We start from the raw sequence: 21,438 nt of genomic DNA, 5'->3' as shown, positions 1-21,438 counted from the left end.
GTATGAATGCGTTCTTAAAGATTGTAACAATTATTTTATACTTTAACAATTTTTTTTTTTAATTTCTGCAAAAACTGTTGCAAATTTTACAAATTTTAAATGATTTTAATAAGAAATTTCAATGTATATATTTTAGATATTATATACTTATAAAATATTAATTGACAAATAATTATATAAGTATAATATAACCAATATTTATAGTATAGCATTTGAGTCTTACTTACAACTAATCTTATTAATATAAATTTAACAAAACTAGAAAGTTTTTATTCAAATAAATAATACTTATTTATGTACTGTTTAACTTACTAAAGCCGTCGGGATTCCAGTTGTTGATGAGACTTGAGCGTCAGAAACCGCCGGGGAAACGGATGCTACGCTGGTACTAGGAGAACTTGTTTTTGGAGTTATCACGGAATTTATTGGGATCGGCGATCTGTTCACGGCCGGCGTAGACGTGTTTCCTAAAGAGGACGTAGAAGCCGTGCTGAAAGCAGGACTCGCCGCCGACGGCGGCGTGCCGAAGGCACCTACGCTAGAGGAAACAGGTGCGGGCGTGCTCATAACGACCGGGGTGGGCGCGTTCGTCCTTGGAAGAACGGGACTCAAGTTGCTCCCCTTAAGGCGGGGCGTAAGCCTGTGATTCGACGCGAGAACGGGGGATGCGGACTCTTGCCAACTGGGTCCAACATGATTCAGACTACTGAGCTCCTCGTTTTTGTCGTTGTTATCGTTGTTACTGATATTGGGACCGTTCTGCAATTTCATCTCGTCCAACGAGTTGCTACTCGTTACTGAAAGAGCATAATGATTGACTTGTAAAAATTATAATGCGCACGATTTTTCGAAGATGTTATCGTAAGATGTATGTTTGAGACAGATAATGAAATATGTAACTCTCATAATTTTGTTAACAAGTCACACCTGGAGGAGAGCTGGTGGTGCTACTGGTGAAAAGCTGCTTGGCGACGGAGCTCGTGGCAGGCTGGGACGACGGCATCGGTCCGAAGTCGTCGCTGCTCGAGAGCAGAGAAAGCCCTTGAGAAAGCTGCTGACACATCGCGGAGACGCTGTCGTGATCACCGGGGAATATTTCTGGTATCGGGCTCACTGCGATGAAACAGAAGGTATCACGTTTAACAATATATTTAGCATAGCTCAAATTCTGCGACATAGGTGCTAGGACGCAATCTACAAGAGGCATGCTACAGGGGACGCCTAAATATATGTCGGGTTGATAGTATAAAGTGAGAGTTTATATATATATATATATATAGAACGATGAATACATGATGTAAGTTGAATATTTTTTTCAAGCACAAATGGAAATATACACTGGGGGTGGATTCAAATTTACGAGGGTTCTAGGCTACACGCTCGCAGTGTCGTAGTACAATAAGTTTATGTCTGTTAACCATATGGAGAACCGTGTGCATGAAAAACGGGCATGTTTACGAGTACATCGAAGAGCAAGCAACAATAAAAAAAATTAACAGAATAAGGAGTAATGACCTTCGTCATATCCTTCGAATTCTGTTGTGAGACAAAGAAGTATTATTGTTATTTAATGGTCAGATCGATTTAAATTAATATCATATAATCACAGCGCACTTGTGCACATCACATGTTGTAATTCTTATTATCTCGCTCATTAATGGTTAATTTAACAAGATTATAAATAAAATGAAAGTGAGATATTTCGAAGACGTGGACGCTCACCTGGGGGCTTCGAGGGTACGATGTGCGAATGAGCTGAAGGCATCCGCGCCAAATCCGTTGGCTCGAGACTGTGACTACGTGTGCGTTCGAGAGTACTAGGAAGATCGTTGACTCGTAGACTGAGCTGCCTTTTAAATGGGGACGCTTGACTTAACTGTGAAAAACCCCGGAAGGAACCTTGCCGCTCCAGCATAGATAAAGTAGCGTGTGGCCTCTCGATCGCGAAAGGATTATACACTTGCCTAACCGGAGGAATTTCTGAAATGTAAATATTTTATATACGGTAAGTAAATGGATATTGCTAGTAAGCTACATTTTTTATGATGTGTAAGAGATAGTATGATAATGATAAATTTAAAGCAAAACATTTGAAACATTGAGAAATATATAATCGTAGTTTTAACTATTTACAAATTTACAAACTTAATGTTTAACCGTGTATATTGTACAGGTAGATTTTCAGAGTTATAATAAAAATTTCTAGAAGAGAATGACAAAGTTTTTTTTTACAAATACTCTATTTATTAAATCGTGTTTTCTAATAAATAAATCATGTGTTATATTAATGAAAATGGATAATTATAAATAGTAAATAACATATGCACCGCACCTGCTGCACGATCGCGCGCTTCTTGCAATCGTTCCGCTAAATTCGGATGCCTAAAGCTGCCGCTTCTCGTGAAGATGGAAGTCTTCGTATCGAAAGTCATTGTAACTCCGCATTCTTTGTCTCGTCGTTGCTTCCTCTCCAGGCACGCGGCGAAGGCGCAGCCCACTGCGTGACTCAATCTCTCTCCCTTGAGAGTAAAGAATAAATTTAAGCATTAAGAAAATGCTCTTATTATCTACAATACATGTGGGAATAAGCAAAACAAGAATAAAAATACGTATATTATATTGTAAACAGAAAGATATATGTAAATCTCTGTAGCAATATCTATATTACATATATATTGTATATATATGTCAACATAAAACACTTTATAATTAAAAAAAAAATTTAATTACACTGGATATATCATAGTAATTCTCAATAAATCTATCAGCAATTAGAGATGTATTACAATTAAAAGATGCGTCTCATATTTAGCTTTTGCATATATTATCACCACCGTACCGTCTGATGCTGCATACATTCGCTATTTTACTATCAATAAATTCACCCCTTATCGACAGAGTATAGCATCCCTTGTACATATTGGGGATGATTTTCTATTCGAGTGGGGTGAAAAGGCATCTGACTTACCGATTCTTTTAATGCTAAAAATCCGTGGCACATCCACCGCCTCGTCGTGCCATCCCTGCAAATGTAACTGAATCCCTTCTCGTGATTCCTGTCCGGCGCGCAGAACGACACCTTTTCAATTGTCTGATCGACAATTAACCCCTTCGTTTCGTCCTCGACGACACGCAATCCGTCGCCGGACACGTGTAGTATCGCTCGCACCGGTCTTCGTCTTGAGTTCTGAAAATTTAGTCGCGAATTAACTCGGCCGTCCGAATTGCCCTCTGACCTTTACACCGATTTATTTTCAGGTCGCTTTGGTGTCAATGTCGACTCTTTATATGTAAGCGGTGTTAAATATAGTCGAGGCGAAAGACTCGGAGAATGTGGCGCGCTTGGCTTTCGCAAGGCTTATAAAACTTTCTACGGAGCTTCTTGAATATTTGAAATGAAAAGTATCTCATGAAAGTGCAGTCTAGTTGTTTCCAGAATTATTTATTCTTACATACATAAAATATAAACCGGATGAATGGAACAATAACCATACGCGCGATACGTAAATGGTTAATTATAAGAATTAATGCTATCAATCGATCTCAAAGAAGAATCGTATTAATTTCAAGAAATATTTTAAAAACACTTACTCGGAGAACTTTAAGGGCCTCCTCGCAAACCTGCATACCCCTCGATTCGAAGACCTCCACACATCCTAGGTACTGTCAAAAAAAAAAGGTTAAATTATTCACTTAATAAAGATAAAAAATTTCTAAAATAAAGTTTTGATACATCTGGTTAGAGATAGTCACTAATTGATATGTACATATTTCAGTGTTACTATTAAATTTTACGCTTACCTTAACGTGAAAAGCGCATGTAGCTGAGCGCACGGCACTTTCATCTGCTTGCCACTGGTGTGGCTTGCTAGACTCGGGCACATGAGGGTCTTTCCGCCGCCGGAAACTGTCCCGGAAGCTTCGTCGAAGCCTATCCATTCTTTTTCCCGGCGACCTCTCGCGCTTCTATAACAGCAAAACATAAAAACACGATTTATTTCCTACAATTTGGACAACAATTCAAGCGGCATTAACGAAGGGCTCTCCCTCAGACTCTCCCAGGGTGTGACGAAGGGTCAACTATCCATGACAGATAAAGGTAGGGTGCCTGACGCTAACTTTTGTAAGATATAAAAATTGCATTTCAATCGCACAAATCTCATCTGATATTGATATCGCAAAGATATCACGCAAGAAAAATATTATTGACCCAAAATAAAATTTTAATAGTACATTTATTATAGAAATAAAAACAAGACTAATGATACCTATCATACAGAGAATATATATTTATAAATCTAAGAACTTCTTATTATTTTTGTTCAAACAAGTATTAGAAAATATGTTGAGGATTGAAATATATACATAATAATTTAAACATAAATATTTTAACATAAATGCTTATCAAAAAATGGATAAAATATTTCTTAAATTTTGCATGAGTTTTAATTCGTGTAATAAATATAATTATTAAAAGTTGTTTTTTAAAAAGTTCAGTAACATTACATTGAAAGAAATTTGAAAAAGTTAATTTGGGTACAGACGTTAATAATGCGGCTGATATTGCGTATATATCTGCGCGTGCATTGTCAAAATTGCAGGTGATTAACAAAGGTCAAGTCAATAGGGAAATTTCGAAATAGGATCATAGGCAACAAACACGGTGTCCACAAGGAAAGATGTCTCTGTCAGTCGGAATTATGTTCTGATAAAGTTCAACATCGACAATACAATCAGTCAAAGCCGCGAGCGAATTCTCAAGGGACGCGTCCAGGATCCACCCGATGGATCGTTAAAAGCGAAGCTTGAGAAAATGTCCGAAGCGGCCACTGTCTGGCAACCGTTGCGCCGAATCGCCAACTTGACAAAGCCCTGTGATCGAATCTTGAGACCCGTTCCCAAAGAATCCTTTATATCAGAACCCTCCTTTATATCGGGGTCTCCCCTAACACCGACCGCGGATCTACCCCTCGAATTGGCGGCACCCCTAAGAGCTAGTCGACGGATTGAGAACGGAGACACGTTAAGAAGACCTTTCTCTCCCTCGTGTCCCTACGTTCCCCCCGTCCCTCTCTCCCTCCCCCTTCGTCATCGACGTCTCCCTTTGCCGCGCTCTTCGTTTCGCTATTCGACTTTGCAAGGTTAATTAGTCGGTGTTATGTCATTTGACTTGATATATCGTCATTTTCTAGATTTTCATATTATTCAAAAATAAGATTAAAATAGTCGATTAAGAACTCGTGCACTGATTACATTATTATCATTTATATAACACACAATTTTTCCGATCGAATTAAAAAAAAAAATCATCGAATGATGGACATATATGTTACTAGTTATCACAATTTGATTATCTCTTTTTCGCCGTTTTTCTGCAAAAACACAGAACATATATTTCAGTAAATTACGGCTGTATCGAATTAACTCGTGCACGTACATTTGCGCAAGTTTCTGTTCTAGAGATTTCGTAGACTGATGATAATTAACATTAATTTAATTATCTGCTTGTGGAAACTTTTGACACATCGCACAATACTTACTGCAGTATACAAAATATATTAATATTATTTATTTCCTTTAGTAATAAATATCTTTACAAATTTTCGAAGTAAATTTTTTTAGTAAAAATTAAATTAAAATTCTTTTATTTATTGTTTTATTTATCGCAATTATTTAATTTTAACATTAAATATTTTTATAAACTCTCGACCTAGATACCTATTATAAATATACTTTAGATTAACATAGAGAAACAGCATTTAAATAACAATATACATATATACTTTTTTAGAATGTTAAAATTTTGCATTTTAAATATTAAGTATATAATATTGAAATTCTTGTTTTATGAAGTGTGAAGAAAAAATCTCCAAACTTATCAATTTAAAACTGAAAAGAGACATGTGTCAATACAAAATTCTCCGGCGTATTCTTCGCGTTTGATATCGCTCGCACGTGTTTCACGCAACTGGTCATATAGATAGGATTCCATGAATGACATCATACATCAGATGACATGCACATGTATTCTGAGTTCACGATGGATGTCCAGATATTCATCCAGCGCAGTTGCGCGGGTGTTACAGTAGAACCTAATTAGAACTTTATCGAGTTAGTTCGCGAGCCGAGCAGAATAATTCGCAATCGTGATACTAAACACGAATAACCAACTCGTGTATATATATACAAGCGCACATATAAGCGCATTAATTTCCGCGAATCTATTTCGCGATATGATCCCATCTGAATACACTCGCATTGCAGAAAATCGAGAAGCATTTAAGTCAATAAACTTAACATCGTTATTGAATATACCGTTATAAAGCATTACGTAGATCTCGCGTGTGTTGAATTTATTATTTCACATTATTGTATATATGAGATAAACGTTTTTAAAAGTTTGTCTGGAGTTTTGCGCGTGTAGCTTCAATGATAGCTTAGAAAAGTCGTTCTTATCTCTCACCCTCGAAACGCGAGGGCGCGTTGACCCAACTTTATACGGCGCTCCAGATAATGAATATCGGCAAGAAGATCTAAATACGTCCCGTACGACCGCATCCCCATAAATAACTCCTTTTGGATATGACATGGGAACAGTTATTAAAGGAGATGCATACATTCTGAATTCGTTCCATTTAAATTTCTAGTCACGGAGCAAATGTATACACTTTATTTAAACATCACAGTGCGAATTGTTGAGTTTCAAATTTCGAATAAAGTTTAAAGTTATTTTTTATCGTTTTTTTTTACAAAAAAACAACGGTAACAAGGTGGTTACCGATTTAGTGCGAATATTAGGAAACGAGTTAAAATGGTATTCGACAGGTTATTCGACTTGTATAAGACATGGTAATAACTATTATTTTAGAATCGAGGCCAGACATACGCAAGATCTTCTATAAAGGGTATGATTTGCTCGTAAAAGTCACTTTCACCTCAGCGACCACGTATCGCAATCGTGTGAGCCTCCATCGGGTATAATCGAAAGAAATGAAAAGGACTAAATGTGAGACAAGGTAATTAGAACAAATTCGATCGGGAGGAAGAGAAATCAATAAATATTTTATACAAATTATGAATGTATAAAGCAAATAATTGAGCAATGTGTGATATATTTAACAAAACAATATTAATTGAATAAAACTATACAAATCTATAGTCATGTTATTTGATGTAAGAATCTTCTGCTACATAAAGTTAATTTCTTTTTATTAAAAGATATATATTGGACAATAAAATCTTTTTAAATTGAACAAAATATAAAATAGCATAGAATAACGTGTTATATAAATTAAATATGTGTTTGAAATATTTCATATAGCTGTCTAAATTGTTTATTCAAATAAAATTGTTTTAATACTTTAATAGAAATTGTGTTGGCGTAAAACAGTTATTAAAATTCTAGATATTAACAAAAAAAAAGAGTCGTAAAACGCCTTTTAATAAAGCTATTATCACCACGGTTATTAAATCGGGACCACTGTCGCGTCAAAGGAGATTAATAAAGGTACGATAAAGCGCAGTCTATCAAGGACATCGGTAGATTTTAGATTGCATGTCACGTGTCTCCCGTGAAGGACCATCGAGGGAACAGACCGGCATTATCGCGCACGAGTAGCTGCATCCCAGATTTTTTTTTGTCGAAGCGACACTCCTCCGTGGAAGCGATCGCATCTGGGAGCTCGCGCACTCGATTAGAATAATATCGTCCAATGAAAATAATCGAACCCCCCCATCCCATCCCAACGGGGCGATACCATGCCGACCATGCGTCGGTTATCACACGATAAACGGCTAATAGCTAAAACGTGCGAAAGTAAACGCTCTCAACGCAATCGGTTTAGCGAGGCTGTTTATGTAGCACGGTAATAGGCTTACCGAGATGCGCTACGGTAAAACGATCGCATGCTCCGCGCACCATGCCGTTTTATTCGTCGCTCCCGCGCGACATGTGTCGTCTGTCAAGCGGGAGTCGACTATCGCGTCTATCAACAAGCAAGTGACGACCGAGAGGCATGATCATCATGTCGAGCGAACAATACCACTGTCTAACGTCGCACTAAACGGCTTTGATCGGCGAAATTAGTCTGCGGCGTTGTAACGCTTTGCAGAGATTTAATTTAACTGCGTGCGACGCATTTGAATGCACGCATAACTGCTTTTTAATTGGCACAGATGGGGAACGTGTGGCGCGTTTCTACCGCGTAATGATTCGCTGCCTCCTCGAAACGACGAATTGCGACATAACAATTTAGCAATCCAAGGAATTTATGTCCTAATAATCATAAACACGGAAATACTGTTACCGAAATAAGAAATTTATTTAAATTTATATCTGAAATTTATTATAAATTTATTATAAGAGTAAAAAATATTCTTCGTTATTCTTCAATGACATATTGACATGTGTTCTCTTGTATATTTAATTGTCAAGAATGAATAATATTATCTCAAATAGATATTTCTTTAGCTTGTTTGTTAGAATTATTTAAAGTTTACACATAATATTTCTATCATTTCCGAGTTCTAATTCAAACATTACGAAATTTATTAGATAATTTAGTAGTGACGTAGAGAGTAATATTTAAATAAGAAAAAATAAAAAAAATGTTATCCCACTCACAAATAATATAATATACGTTCACGGCATAATGCCATAAATGGTGTAACTATAATAAACTATTCATTAAATAATGTTAATTATTGAGCATAGGCTGAATTATTTTTTCTGTACGCGAAATAATAATTATGACGCGAATATGTGTGCACCATTCAATCAATTCGCTCACTCGCGGTATTAATGTGGAGGCATCTCGTAAAGATATTCGCCTTCTTTGTAATGTACTTACACGGATAACGTTATAAATCTATTGATCGTGCTCCTTTTTTTATTGCACGTGGATATATCCGCACACGGCCGGGGAGAGATTATAAATATTCCGCGCAAACATAGTGGTCAGGTATTATCATGCACAAACTAGAACTATGTGAAACAATGTATTCAATTCCCCAAAATCGATACGTGAATTCGTTACAATCGAATGCGATACGCGTAATCGTTACAACTGAAACAACTGATTTCTGATTGGTACATGAAATCAGTTTAAGTAATCGTTACACCGAGACGATGACTGTAATTCCGAAATCAGTCGTGTTATTCAGTGTATGACGAGAAAATCAATACTGTGGTCAGCGCGTATATTCGCTTTCGCGTATTAGGTACAATAGAACAACTGAAAGAGAGAGAGATTCCAAAATTAAAAAGATATTTAATAAGAAAATACAATATCATTTAATTACTAAAAAACTTTTGTAAAATATTACAAGTCATGAAATATTATAATAATCAATATATAAAATAATGTTATAAAATATGTTAATGTCAATTTACGAAAGAAATAAAAATGATTGTTTTTTTATTGTACAAATTGATTATTACATTATTATTATACAAACACGTTGTGATATTTTAAATATCACAACGTATTATATATATACATACACTATTCAAAAGAAGCTACTTCTTTTAAAACATCAAAACAGTCTAATGCCAATTTCACAGAAAAACACCACATGGAAAACTTAACTGTCCGTTTTAACTATACTCAAAACACACTATTATTTGTTTCTAATTATTTGTCAAGAAAATATTTTATTTAAAAAATTTTGGCGAGTGAACATGCTACGCCATTAATTATTCTGTTATCAAGAAAAAACAATTCTATTCTCGTTATTATCGTATTATATCCTATATATCGTATATATCGTATTCTTTTCGTAGTTTAAGTCAAATATAATTTTTATTACTCGTTTATCGCTCACAGTCTGGGATTCTAAGGAGAAGATTGTGACATATTTTATTTCTATTTTTTATAGTGTTGCTAAAAATATTCAATAATAATTAGCATTAAAAATAAATAAGTAGGATGCCTCGAATTTGTAGGTATGCAACAATTAAAAATAAAACATGGACATAATAAATAAAAATGTAATTAAAATTTAAATGCTAATTTAATTAATTTATAATTAAAATTATTGTGAATTATAATTTCATAGCAATTAAACATTATTTATAATTAATTCTTTTACTATATTTCTTTACTTATTTTTTTATAAATCTCCAACTCTTTTTAAATTTTTTAACAGTAGTGTACATTTTTGCTTTTAATTTTCTATTATACATATAATTTATTTATTTCATTATCTTATTCTTTCAGTCATTATATACACAATTTATATAATAAACTGATAAATCAATTGATTAATAAAATTATAATGACTTAAGAGAATTTAATGTTATTAAATAATGTGCATAGATAATGATGCATTTCGTGGAAATGCGTGACGTAATATACCTAAGAAATAGAGTGAATCATCATCTTATTATCTTCTGATATATCTTCTTTATTTTCGTGAGAGTTGAGCACTTTCTTTTCTTCGAACATTGTGAGTAAGTAGAATGACTAACGGTATAAGAATTCGAAAGATCCATAAAGTCTAGCGTTTATATTCATCTACCTTTTTGTTAAAACATTATAGCTTTACTTGTATCAATCGTTTGCTGTTGAAATTTATCTAAGTTAACATTTTACAGGCAAAATAACTAAAAAAATTGAAAGAAAAATTGTTTATGTTTATGTTATATATGGCACGACCGCGAAGATATAAAGGATTAAAACAGGAAAGAGTTAAAACAGGAAAGCGTAGGTATAATTTGCAACTATACAACATTATTGATTATATCGTCTAACATACTGACACGGACCGCTTTTAATAGAAGGCTGTCTGTGACGTACTATTTTTAAAGATGGCAGAACAAAAACGTGGATATATATATTCAAACAGTGACTTTGTTTCGAGGTATTTACAAAAAAAATTTTTATTTTACACTTTTGATTTACATTTTTGTGATTTAAATTATCTTTTTTCTTATTAAATTATTCTAGTCCTTTCTGTATAGAATAAAGAAGTTGAAAAAGAATTTTTTTGTTACGTGTAAGATATTACAGCAAGGTCTAAAAGTTTCCAACCAAAGAATATAAAAAAGAGTGATAAAATGACATAATCCTCTTCATTTTTTAATATAATTACCCTTCTTTTTAACATGTGTTTTAAAAAAGAGAATTAATTTTTCTATTCCATATAAGATAATATTCTGAATTTTTATTCTTAAAATGATTTAACCATTTTACAGAGATTATTTTAATTTCAAAATTTTTTATTTTCCAAATTGAAGTCCGATGTACGTAAAGAAAAAAATTATCAATGATAAAGAAGAATCTCTACAATGTTAAACTTAACTTAACTGTTTTAACTTATTTTGAAACTGTTGTATGTGTATTCAATTGGACCCCTAGGTAGGTTTAAGGCGCTTCAGTATCAATTTAAATGTTAATTTAATACACATTTTCTACTGATTACCATCTGTATATAAACTGGAAACACTTTCCATTGATTTTATATTGTGAAATCTAAAGAGATCTATCAACTTTGCGCTAAAAACTTTTATCAAAAACAAATTTTGTAGAAAAATGTATTTTAATGTGAAAAATTTACTTAAAACTACATTATATAAAAAATAATAGAGTATAGCGCCAGGAAACCAATTAAAAATCCATGCGGCAGTCAAAGTGTTGAGGACAAAAAGAATGTTTTTTTAGTGGAATAAAAAAATTAACTAATAACTGTTTTAAAAACGAACTTGTAAAACGAAATAAAGAGTGACTATGAACATAAAGAAATGGTTATTTTATTTTATCATCTTTTCTATATTTTCGGGCCAGAAATTTGTTTATTTAATGTACTTTTCATGCATGCAGAATAGTTGATGAAGATTTTTCTCGGGAAGTGTCTCATGTATGATAATCGGCGACCAGAACCTTGAGGCGTGAAAGGAAGGATGCTAGCTAAAGAATGCATCTCTGCACATCATCGTATGTGCAAGTAGCATGCGCATGGCAAAACGTATGTAGATAAGAACAAATCTTGCATAGTAATTTCCTGTTCTGCACGTCGTGCAAGTTTGCCTAGAATTTTAAACCTGTCCTGATACTTTATATTCATACTTTTGAAAAATTTTAAAATATTGTTATATAAATAAATTTTTAATTTCAGTATTTTATAGAAATAAATACGAACGTATCCAATAAAGAGTCAATACATTCCAATGTACATCACAGAATTGCTCGATGAACTTTGTGACTATCGTATGCAAGGTCTGCAAAGTATCATCAGAGAATGGTTCGCACGTATAGAGATTCGATAAACGAAACCAGAGCCGTGGCCTGTTTCTGTCAAGATTGCTGTACTGTGAAAGAATACGTGCGCACTATGGCACGTGCGCTATGATCGTGCACCTCTTTTCCATAGAAATTCATTTCATTGTCAGTATATACGTGTAATCTCCTTATCCGATTACAATTTTACAACGTAATTTTATGCTATTAAAAACATAAAATTAAAAGTGAACAAATGTTAAATTTCAATAATGAATATAAAATTATTTCCTTCATCTTATTCACATTCTAAATATTTATTTTAAACGATGCGAAGCAATTTCGTAAATAATAGTCTAAAAGGTCCAGTGCAAATTTTTGGCAACGCTTGTTATAGCTACTGGCACCTGTTTATAATCATAAGGCTAAGAATGTCTCGAAGCCAGAAATCTTCGGACCAACCGAGAGATGACATGACCTAGAAAACGTCAATGAAAATCGACTTATTCGATATAATCGTCCGACCCTTGTGGGTTAAGTAAAGTTTGATGACTCTAAAAGTTGGAGATACGGACTATTAAATATTTACACAGAAAGAAATATTTCTTTAGATCAAACAGAGTAAAGTAAAGGCTCATATTTTTTTAGATTTGACAAATTTCGAAGAAAATTGTTTCAAACTATCACATTTTTTCTGCCATACAATATAATTTAATGTGACAAAACTACAAAATTTGTCTTAAACAAAATAATATTTTATTTAAAATAACATTATTTTAATAAACGTAAATCAAACAAATAGAAATATTGAATGTAAAGAAATGTTTTCTGGATATGATTTCATTAGTCAGTAATGTATTATTATAATTTGATTAAACATGGTTTTTTTCATTTTTTTCAGTATTCATATAAAGCTTATATTTTATTCTTTAACAAGTTATAAGATAAGTTTTCAGTTTGCAATTTTTATTTTGTATGCTACTTACAGCAGATTTTCCAGGTCAAGAACTTGATTCATAAAAATACTGTTTTTATTAGTATGCTAATAATAATGCAATTAAGATTAGCTATACGTCTCATAAATTTTAATCTTTATAAAAATTACTATCTTTCTTTATAAAATTTTTATATAATAATACAAATTTAAATACAAAGTTATATAAAAGATATAAGAATTTTTACAATTTTTCTTTATTAATATTGCTAAATATTAGTAACATTAATTTCACTCTATTATAAAATAGCTTACTGTAATACGAGAACTGAAAATCATCAATTTTAATCTAATATTTATCCAATTTTTAATTTTGTTAAACATTGTACTTTTAAAAATTGCATAAAATGTACTGCATAAAATTAAAAACTTTCTAAAATTAGTCCATTTAGTAAATAAAAATCAAAATGTGAGCTGGACACGCATATACATGATTATGTTATATATATTTTCTTTGAGATTGTCTGAAAAGTCTTGGATAGTACAGATAGAACTTAGCCAAGAAACATTTGAAGTTAACATGCGACCAAAGGTAACCCGATTATGAGAGCCGCATTGTTCGACGTGATGAATAGCTGGAATCAGGATTACAAAGTATTCGCGCGAGGGGGCTATATCTCACGTTAAATAACGTCAAGAAAGCTCGTAGAAAAGATGGCGCATGGAAAGTGCATGGATCCATACTCCCCGAAGACACCTTTGGATAATGCATACGTATATAAAGAATAGTCGAACGTTCGATGAAGAGTACAGAGAAATAAGCCGTGTGGAATAATACCAGGCGTTGGATACACCTAGTTCACGCATCTCGTATAAATCTACTTTGAGTCCTTTCACCGTGGCAGGTGTCTACGCGTACAATAACGGAGGCGGATACGCAGCGTACGCAGAAAAGTGCAACGAGTAGGCTTTCACGCGAAACGACGTGGCGTGTTGTCGCCGTACAACATGGAAATACCAAGTACAGGAATGCAACGTGTGGTTTTTCAACCTGCGCAATCGACTGTCTTCGAATCGAGGTACAATTAGATATTATATGCTGCAGATCCTGCAGATTGATTAACATATTAAAGGATTGAGAAAGAGAATAAGTGAACGCATTTTATTTGGCATTGAAAAAATAAAAAGATGAAGAATGCAGAGACTTTTTCTTAAATGTCTAATCTCTATTAGATATAATATAATTTTAATATACATTAAGATGTACATATTTCCATATCTACTATAAAGTTTTCTCTCTGTCTCTCTCTCTCTGTTCTCCGAATTTGAAAACACAGAAAATTCGAAAATAAAAAGAAATAAATTTTATATCTATATTTTTCAAGCACTTTCAATGAGCAGAACAGCAAGATTATGTTGAATATTATGAACAGAAAAAAAATTACACACTGAATTATTTTCTTCTAAACTCTTTAGAAATAAAAATCGAACTTTTTTTTATTGATTGCAGTGTCTAATCGTAAAAAAGCTCATTCATGTGCAAGTAATCGACTGTAAGTTTTGAACGGCTTAGCAACTTCTGAATCTCTTTCGCTTTAATCGTCGCGAGGCGAGCGCTGCATGCAGCACCAGTTATCCTTGAGTTCGATCCCCTCGATTCGATTGGGCCGCGAGTGTGCGTGACCGCGGGCGTGTGCACGCATACGAGTGTGGATTCATGCGTGCGCGATTAGATTTATGTGTGTTGGCCGTGCGTAAAACGCGATTCGAATGTAATCGCGATACACTGGTCGGCCGCGGCGGCCGGTCGGCATCTCCGTAATTTGCGTGCTACTGTCCTCTTCCTTGAGATAAATTAGCCAAAAATACTGGCTTTACATCTTGTCGAATCTCCAATCTCGTTAAACGCAATATTGTGTACTTCTGTAATTAGATCGTCAGATAATTTCGTGTAGCTTAAAATATAGCGCGTAGATGACATTAATCTTGCGGACAATGAAAAAAGTATATTAAAGCATTTTTACAGCACGTTTAAGCTAGAACGGTTATTACTATTTTAATTTTTACTATCACTCTTTATCATTTTAAAATGTTTTCGCCGGCTCTAACGTAATTACCCAAGAATTAATTAATAAACGTTTTAAAAGTCCGTTTCATTATGCATATAATGGAAAAATAAGTATTCGCGTATGCATAATTGTTACGTGTTTGCACAGGCCTCGTAGCTGAATTCGTTACAGTGTTTTTTCTATTACAACTGCTAAGCCACGATGATTTTGCTCATTCCGGTTTCGAGATATATTCCGCGAACATTGATTTGCTTGTATATCGAGGTGTTGAATAAATGTGAAAGAACGAAAATAGGAAACGAGCCATTAAATTAAATTTGATGTCGCGACATTAAATCGAATATCGCGAGTCCACCTGGCAGAAACAAAATTTTCGCAGTCTCGACGTAATCTACTAATTCCCCGTAATTAAAACGCGTAACGAACATCATGTAATTATACCGCACGATGAATTCGAGGGAGTGCAACATCCAGCCATTCCTATAACCATCCATCTCTCCCGAGCTCTAAACTATTTCACTTGCCTTCTAGGGATTAAATATCAACGAGGTAGCAGGGCAAAAGCTTTTTCATCAAAGGAAATGAGCGTCTCGTCAAATTCACCTCGAAAACCTAGCGCTTGTTTGTTCATTCCGCGATAAACGCCGCTTGCTTTTACAAAACAAATCCGGTGCTTTTTCACCCCCTAGAAGAAATTTTGCCGGCTTTCTTCTATATATGCATACCGTTTGAGAATAAATTTTTTCGCTTCGCGCGTTGTATCATATCTCAAAGCTATTGTATCAAAGCAACGGAAATATAATATTCTCTCTACAACTTCATAAAATGCAAAACTAATGTTTTATTTGTTTCACGAATAAAACATTACTTTTGCAGCTTGAAAATAAGATACGACTTATATGGAATTCTTTTACCGATTTTAACATAACCATAGAATTAAATAGGCTCAATTTTTATTATGCGTGTAATAAAATATTGCGTATTTATTAAATTTATTAAACTTACATAGTTGATAATGTTTCCAAGATAATTATTATATTAATGTGTTTAAAATTTTAAAAACACTTATATACGCTTTAAGAACAGACAGATTACACATTTATATATTAATTAAATACATTTTTATAGAACAACAGCAAGGAAAAATGTAGTAAACTATTGTTAAAATACTGGTTAATAAACTAAATTCATTTAATATATATTATTTAAATATGTAATTCGTTTTCTTCTTAAAGCACATATAGATAATTTATATAGGCATATATGATATTTGTTATTATAAAAAAGCGTTGTTATTCAAAAAAATGATCAGCATAAAGATTGTAATGAATATCAGAGAACTAATTGAATTAAAAATTATAATTTTTTCTTATTAATCTATTTCAAAAGATTAAGCTCTATTAAATCCAAAACCTATTGAGTTCTATATTAATTCTCTTACTATTTTATTTTATTTTATTTTCATTATTTTATAAAAAGGCGTGTAGTTATTCCTAATATTTCAAATAAATTATTTTCTAACATTATTTTAAATAAATTATACTTCAAAATTTAGTTTTCAATATTCTGCACAATATTCAGCATATGACACAGATGTAGTTTCTCGCAATTATAAATTGAATGCCGCATTTACGGCAATGGACGAAACGTCCGCGTCGGTTCGAACACGTGCTTGCAAGCAAAGGTCATTGAAACGTGAGCGCCAACCGCACCTCGTTGTATCGTCATTTTCGCTGTTGAAACCGTCACGCATGAAGTGCGTCATTCCATCTACGAAATAGGGATCCGCAAATGCAGTAGTGAGCTTACATAATTCGCGTGACGCGCATTGATAGTCTTAGTGCGATAGGAACCAAGGATTTACGTCGTGCAAAGATCTCTCCGTGCGCCTGGGAATACCTGATTGTCACGGAAATTGAATTCTCACGAACCGTCGTAATGTTCGTGATGACACCAAAAGTCCAGCGCAACGCAAATAATACATTAGTCATGCTGTGACCAATGTGATTGACATCATGCGTCCACATTAATGAAATTCCTCGTTACAGAAATACCTGAGGTGCACAGTCAGTGATTTTTAGAAACGAGAGTGTATATCGATTTTATTCCATCCCCATTTATTCGCATACATTTTTAGCGTGTTCATAAAAGTTGTATACCTATGCGGAACAAGTTATATTCATAGATAATACTTAATTTTCTAAAAAAAAACTATTCTCATTTAATTTATAAACAAAATAATGTAATTTTACTGTTATATGCAAAGTAAAAGAGAAAAGTATTTAAACTTTTTTATTCATTCTTTTTCTTTGTAAAAATATTTCCATATCTGGTAAACAAAGTTTTTCACGATGAAGTAGTGTCAAAGTTCTATCAGATTATAACGTAACTCTTCATCGAAGATAAATTACAGTGATTTATGTATTTGTTTATATAGGTATATTTCTTAATAAAAAGAATGTCTAAGTATTATTTTTTCTTTTTTAAGCTTTGGATATATAATGACTTGGATATAAACATTGGATGTAAATGTTAAGTCATAACGAGACAAAAGCATATTTTAATAGAACGATAGAATTCAGAAGATTCAGAATAAAGGAGGATGAAGCATTTTTAATATCTAGAAAATATGTGAATAATTGTGAAAGTGACTATAAGTAGAAAATTGCGAGAGGATGAAATGAGAAATAAGAATGCATGAGGGGTGCGGCTGAGGGTGAAAAATGGAAGTCATAAGAAGGGCAAACCGTCATTTCCGACGGCTGCAAATCTCGGACTTTATGAAGCGTGGAATAAACCGTCCCTTCGTGTACAAAACGTTTCGCAAAACGTTTAAGAGGTAAAACGTTGATGGTCACGCCATGACATGCGATTTAGGATTTATGTTAACACTCTCTCTTTTCTCTCTCTCTCTCTCTCTCTCTCTCTCTCTCTCTCCCCCCCTCTTTCCTCTTCCTCTCTCCTCTCTTTCTCATGATGGATTTTGTGTTATCATAACATCGTTGATATGATTATTATAAGTATGTAAAAATTTTAGCACGAACAAAAAAGTCTGATAGAAAATTATTCTTACAAATTTTGCCTTGCCTTTGCAATTAAATTATTTTAATAAAGCAAAATGGGTTTAAATAAAATATGTATTAAAATATTTACTGAAACGCACACCGCTTCAATTGAATTAAAAATTAAAATTTTTTTTTCGTCCCTTTTTCTTTAATGTATTCGATTTAAAATAATTCTATATTTATAAGTTTTGAGAAAATAAATGCTGACGCTAACAGGAATGTCGTCAATGGATATTACCATTGATATACTGAAGCTAAACATCCTGAACAATACCGTATGGTTACAACTGTCACGCGCGTACGCGCGAGTGACAGTTTCGTCTCATATCAGATACCGGAGACAATATAGAGCGCGCGTAAGTAATCGTAAACGTTACATTTGATGTAAAAACAACACCGTAACGTACCGAGAGGCGAAGACCATTTCCAGCATGACTGGTAGCCCTCTCGAGTGGCTGGTGGGCGGACGGGTGGTTTCCCATTTCTCTCGGATGGCGATGTTTTCACGATGAGCAGTACCTCTCGCGTCAAATATCCAAATACAATGAATCGTCGGCAGTTCCACGTATCCTTTCACGCACCATACGCAATGTCACTGATGTCTAATGACATCCACACTCAGCGACACAGGTGTGACCCTTACGTCGCGCACTTATCTTCTTGTGTCACAGGATAAGAGAGAGAAAATTGACGAGGTTTCTTTTCGAGCATACGCAAACACTCATTGAAATGTTGAAAGATCCGCCAGAAGCACTACGTGTACCTGTATCGTTGTGTTTCAATTTGTCAGCAAATGACTTCTTCCACTTTATTACGATGTGGACTCTGAATTCTTTTTAGATTATTCATGAACCCTTTCGAATGACATTCCACAGACCACTTCCCACCAAGAACAACGAAGGTACCAGCGGAGTCAAGCGCTATCCTGTCGCGAAATCGAGATTGGCCTGGTCTCACGCAGCATCCGTTCACACACTTGTATCCATCAATCGTTCGTGCATCAGGTACACCTCACAGGCCGCAGCCTGCTCCGAAACGCTCCGCGCTGGAGCTCAGCACTTCGCTCACGCGTAGATCGTAACCGACCAGCAGGGTAATTTTAGTCCGGCCACTGAATGGATGCCGCTAAAAGACGGAGGGAGAAAGAGAGAGAGAAGGAGAGAGAGAGAGAGAGAAAAAGAGAGGTAGGGGCAAACGCTACTACTGGTGATGGATGTCGCGATGCGTGGAGGACATGGCGGCCGCGAGATGCTCCCGAGAGCCGGCCGGTAAAAACGTAGCCAGATAGACGTGAGAGAGGAGAGGCTGTTGCCTTCTCCTCTTTCTCCTACTCTTCCTCCTCTTCTTCTTTTCACTCGTCTCTTTTTACCAGCAAGCGTCCCGAACTGGTCATACGACTTGCTCCAGGCTGACGTCAGAGATTCCACCTAGAAGAGTGGGATTCCGATCAGTCTCTCTCTCCGTTTCTGGTCTCGCGGCCCAAGTCTTTCCACTCTCCAAGTCTCTCCTCACTCTCTCTCCTCTCAGCCCGCTGGTTGTAGACGTCGCGAACACCTCGCGGATAACAGTGGCGAAACTGCACGTATTCTGCTGCAGCACAATGCAGTCGGCTCTGCCGACACTTACGTGATGATGTCTTACGATCTCTTTCTGTTATTTTTAAACGATGACTGCCCGTGTCCTCAATACGTCCGTCGCTGCAAAGCGCATCGCAAATTTCAATCGTATTTTTCTTGCTCTCTAACTGGTCTCGCTTTTCATTTTTCCTTCTTTTCGTCGTTTTCTCACAAAATATTACAGCCTCGTCGCCAAGAATATTACTTTTGGCGCAAATTTCACACACGAATCTCGTTACAAATTATTCAACTGTGTAAATGTCGGACGGACAGGGGTATATACTAGAGACTAGAACTAGCTCCGTTTCAACTTTCGAATCTGGTATTCTGTACGTTCTATGGGTGGACCTTTTCTCTCGGAGCACTTCACTCGGGGATATTATACGTACAATCAATTAAACTAACTTCACGCGCTGCTTTAATGCACCAATTAATCACAGGCGAAAAAGACTTTGGGTCCATATATTTTACAAACTAGTTCTCCTGTGAATTTCCGTAATTTAGTCGGTGCAATATTTTCCCACCCATCTAATTAGCCGTTGAGCGCAACGCTTCCGACGAGGCAATTAATGCATTTGACATCCGAGAAGCATAAACAAGTTGAGCTCTTTCATTCATTATTGCCTCTTTTTTTTATACGTTTTACTTGACGCAATTGTCTCTATTTATCGTCAACACGAGAAATTCACACGCGATATCAGTTTGGAAATTTAAAAATTTTCCCGCGATAAAAGAACACTTGTCGCAAAGAGTATAATGTGATTATATCCTCGAGGTCGCGATTAGCGTGCGTTAACTAATGGAGCAGCGGCGAAGCGCGGCTACGCGACGCAAGTTCCCACGTTTTTCCGTTAGCACCGTCGCCGTCACGCTCAGCTACTTCCGGCGACCCCACCGGAACTCAAAAGTACGTTTAATCTCTCGCGCATCCAGTTGAAGCGCCCAGAAGTTTGACAACACTCCCGTGAACCACTTTCGGAAAAATCATCCATCACTTATATTTCCACTCGAGGCAAGATTTATGCAATCAAGCGGATAAAAATGTGCGATCGCGCAATACAATAAAGTTCTTCAGTTTTCCTCGTCGACGAGGAAACGGTTAAAAGATCAGTGAAGATATTCACGTTTATGTAATAAAAAAAAACCGTTCGACTTATTGGGAATATACAGAAAAAAGAGTTGTCAGGTAATCCAACGGGCGATGACGGTACCACGGCTTTCGAATGCAAGCCCAACGTTTTCATGATCTGATGAACGCGCCATCTGGATTCACAAGCAACACAGGTAGATGATTCAACAATACAACAACTTCATGGAGGACGCGCAGCGTGGTGAGCACTTATCAATGAAATTCAAATTTAGAAAGGATATACCGTCGCGCCGTTTCACTTTTGCTGTAGAAAACGACGCGACGCAACGTTGCGAGACTTTCACCAAACGGTATCGACAAGAAGAGTTTGCTTGAAGGTATACTCCCGGGCACAAACGAGTCTGAGCAGCGGATATACGACAACCCCCCCTGAGAGACTCTAGACGCGA

At 35.1% G+C, this 21,438-nt stretch overlaps 1 protein-coding gene across 4 annotated transcripts in view; it reads right to left on the bottom strand.

Moving 5' to 3' along the window:
- Positions 1–21,438, bottom strand: part of LOC105456202 (protein numb) — a 62,161-nt gene that overhangs the window by 7,244 nt on the left and 33,479 nt on the right. For 2 of the 4 annotated variants that reach the window (XM_011700071.1, XM_011700072.1), the window contains exons 1-9: positions 18,691–20,960; positions 3,802–3,966; positions 3,592–3,663; positions 2,969–3,187; positions 2,333–2,519; positions 1,723–1,980; positions 1,516–1,536; positions 928–1,113; positions 313–797 (exon numbers count right to left, since the gene is read on the bottom strand). In XM_011700071.1, coding sequence (XP_011698373.1) covers positions 313–797; positions 928–1,113; positions 1,516–1,536; positions 1,723–1,980; positions 2,333–2,519; positions 2,969–3,187; positions 3,592–3,663; positions 3,802–3,966; positions 18,691–18,765 — 1,668 coding nt within the window. In that variant the 5' untranslated portion in view covers positions 18,766–20,960. Of the gene's footprint in view, positions 1–312; positions 798–927; positions 1,114–1,515; positions 1,537–1,722; positions 1,981–2,332; positions 2,520–2,968; positions 3,188–3,591; positions 3,664–3,801; positions 3,967–18,690; positions 20,961–21,438 lie in introns of those variants that run through there. The other 2 variants (XM_011700074.1, XM_011700073.1) reach the window with 2 other exon arrangements.

The sequence above is a fragment of the Wasmannia auropunctata genome, unplaced genomic scaffold (assembly GCF_000956235.1).
Source record: "Wasmannia auropunctata unplaced genomic scaffold, wasmannia.A_1.0 LD335737.1, whole genome shotgun sequence".
NCBI lineage: Eukaryota > Metazoa > Arthropoda > Insecta > Hymenoptera > Formicidae > Wasmannia > Wasmannia auropunctata.
Note: the sequence above shows the minus strand (reverse complement) of the source record. Positions and strands in the feature narration are given on the sequence as shown.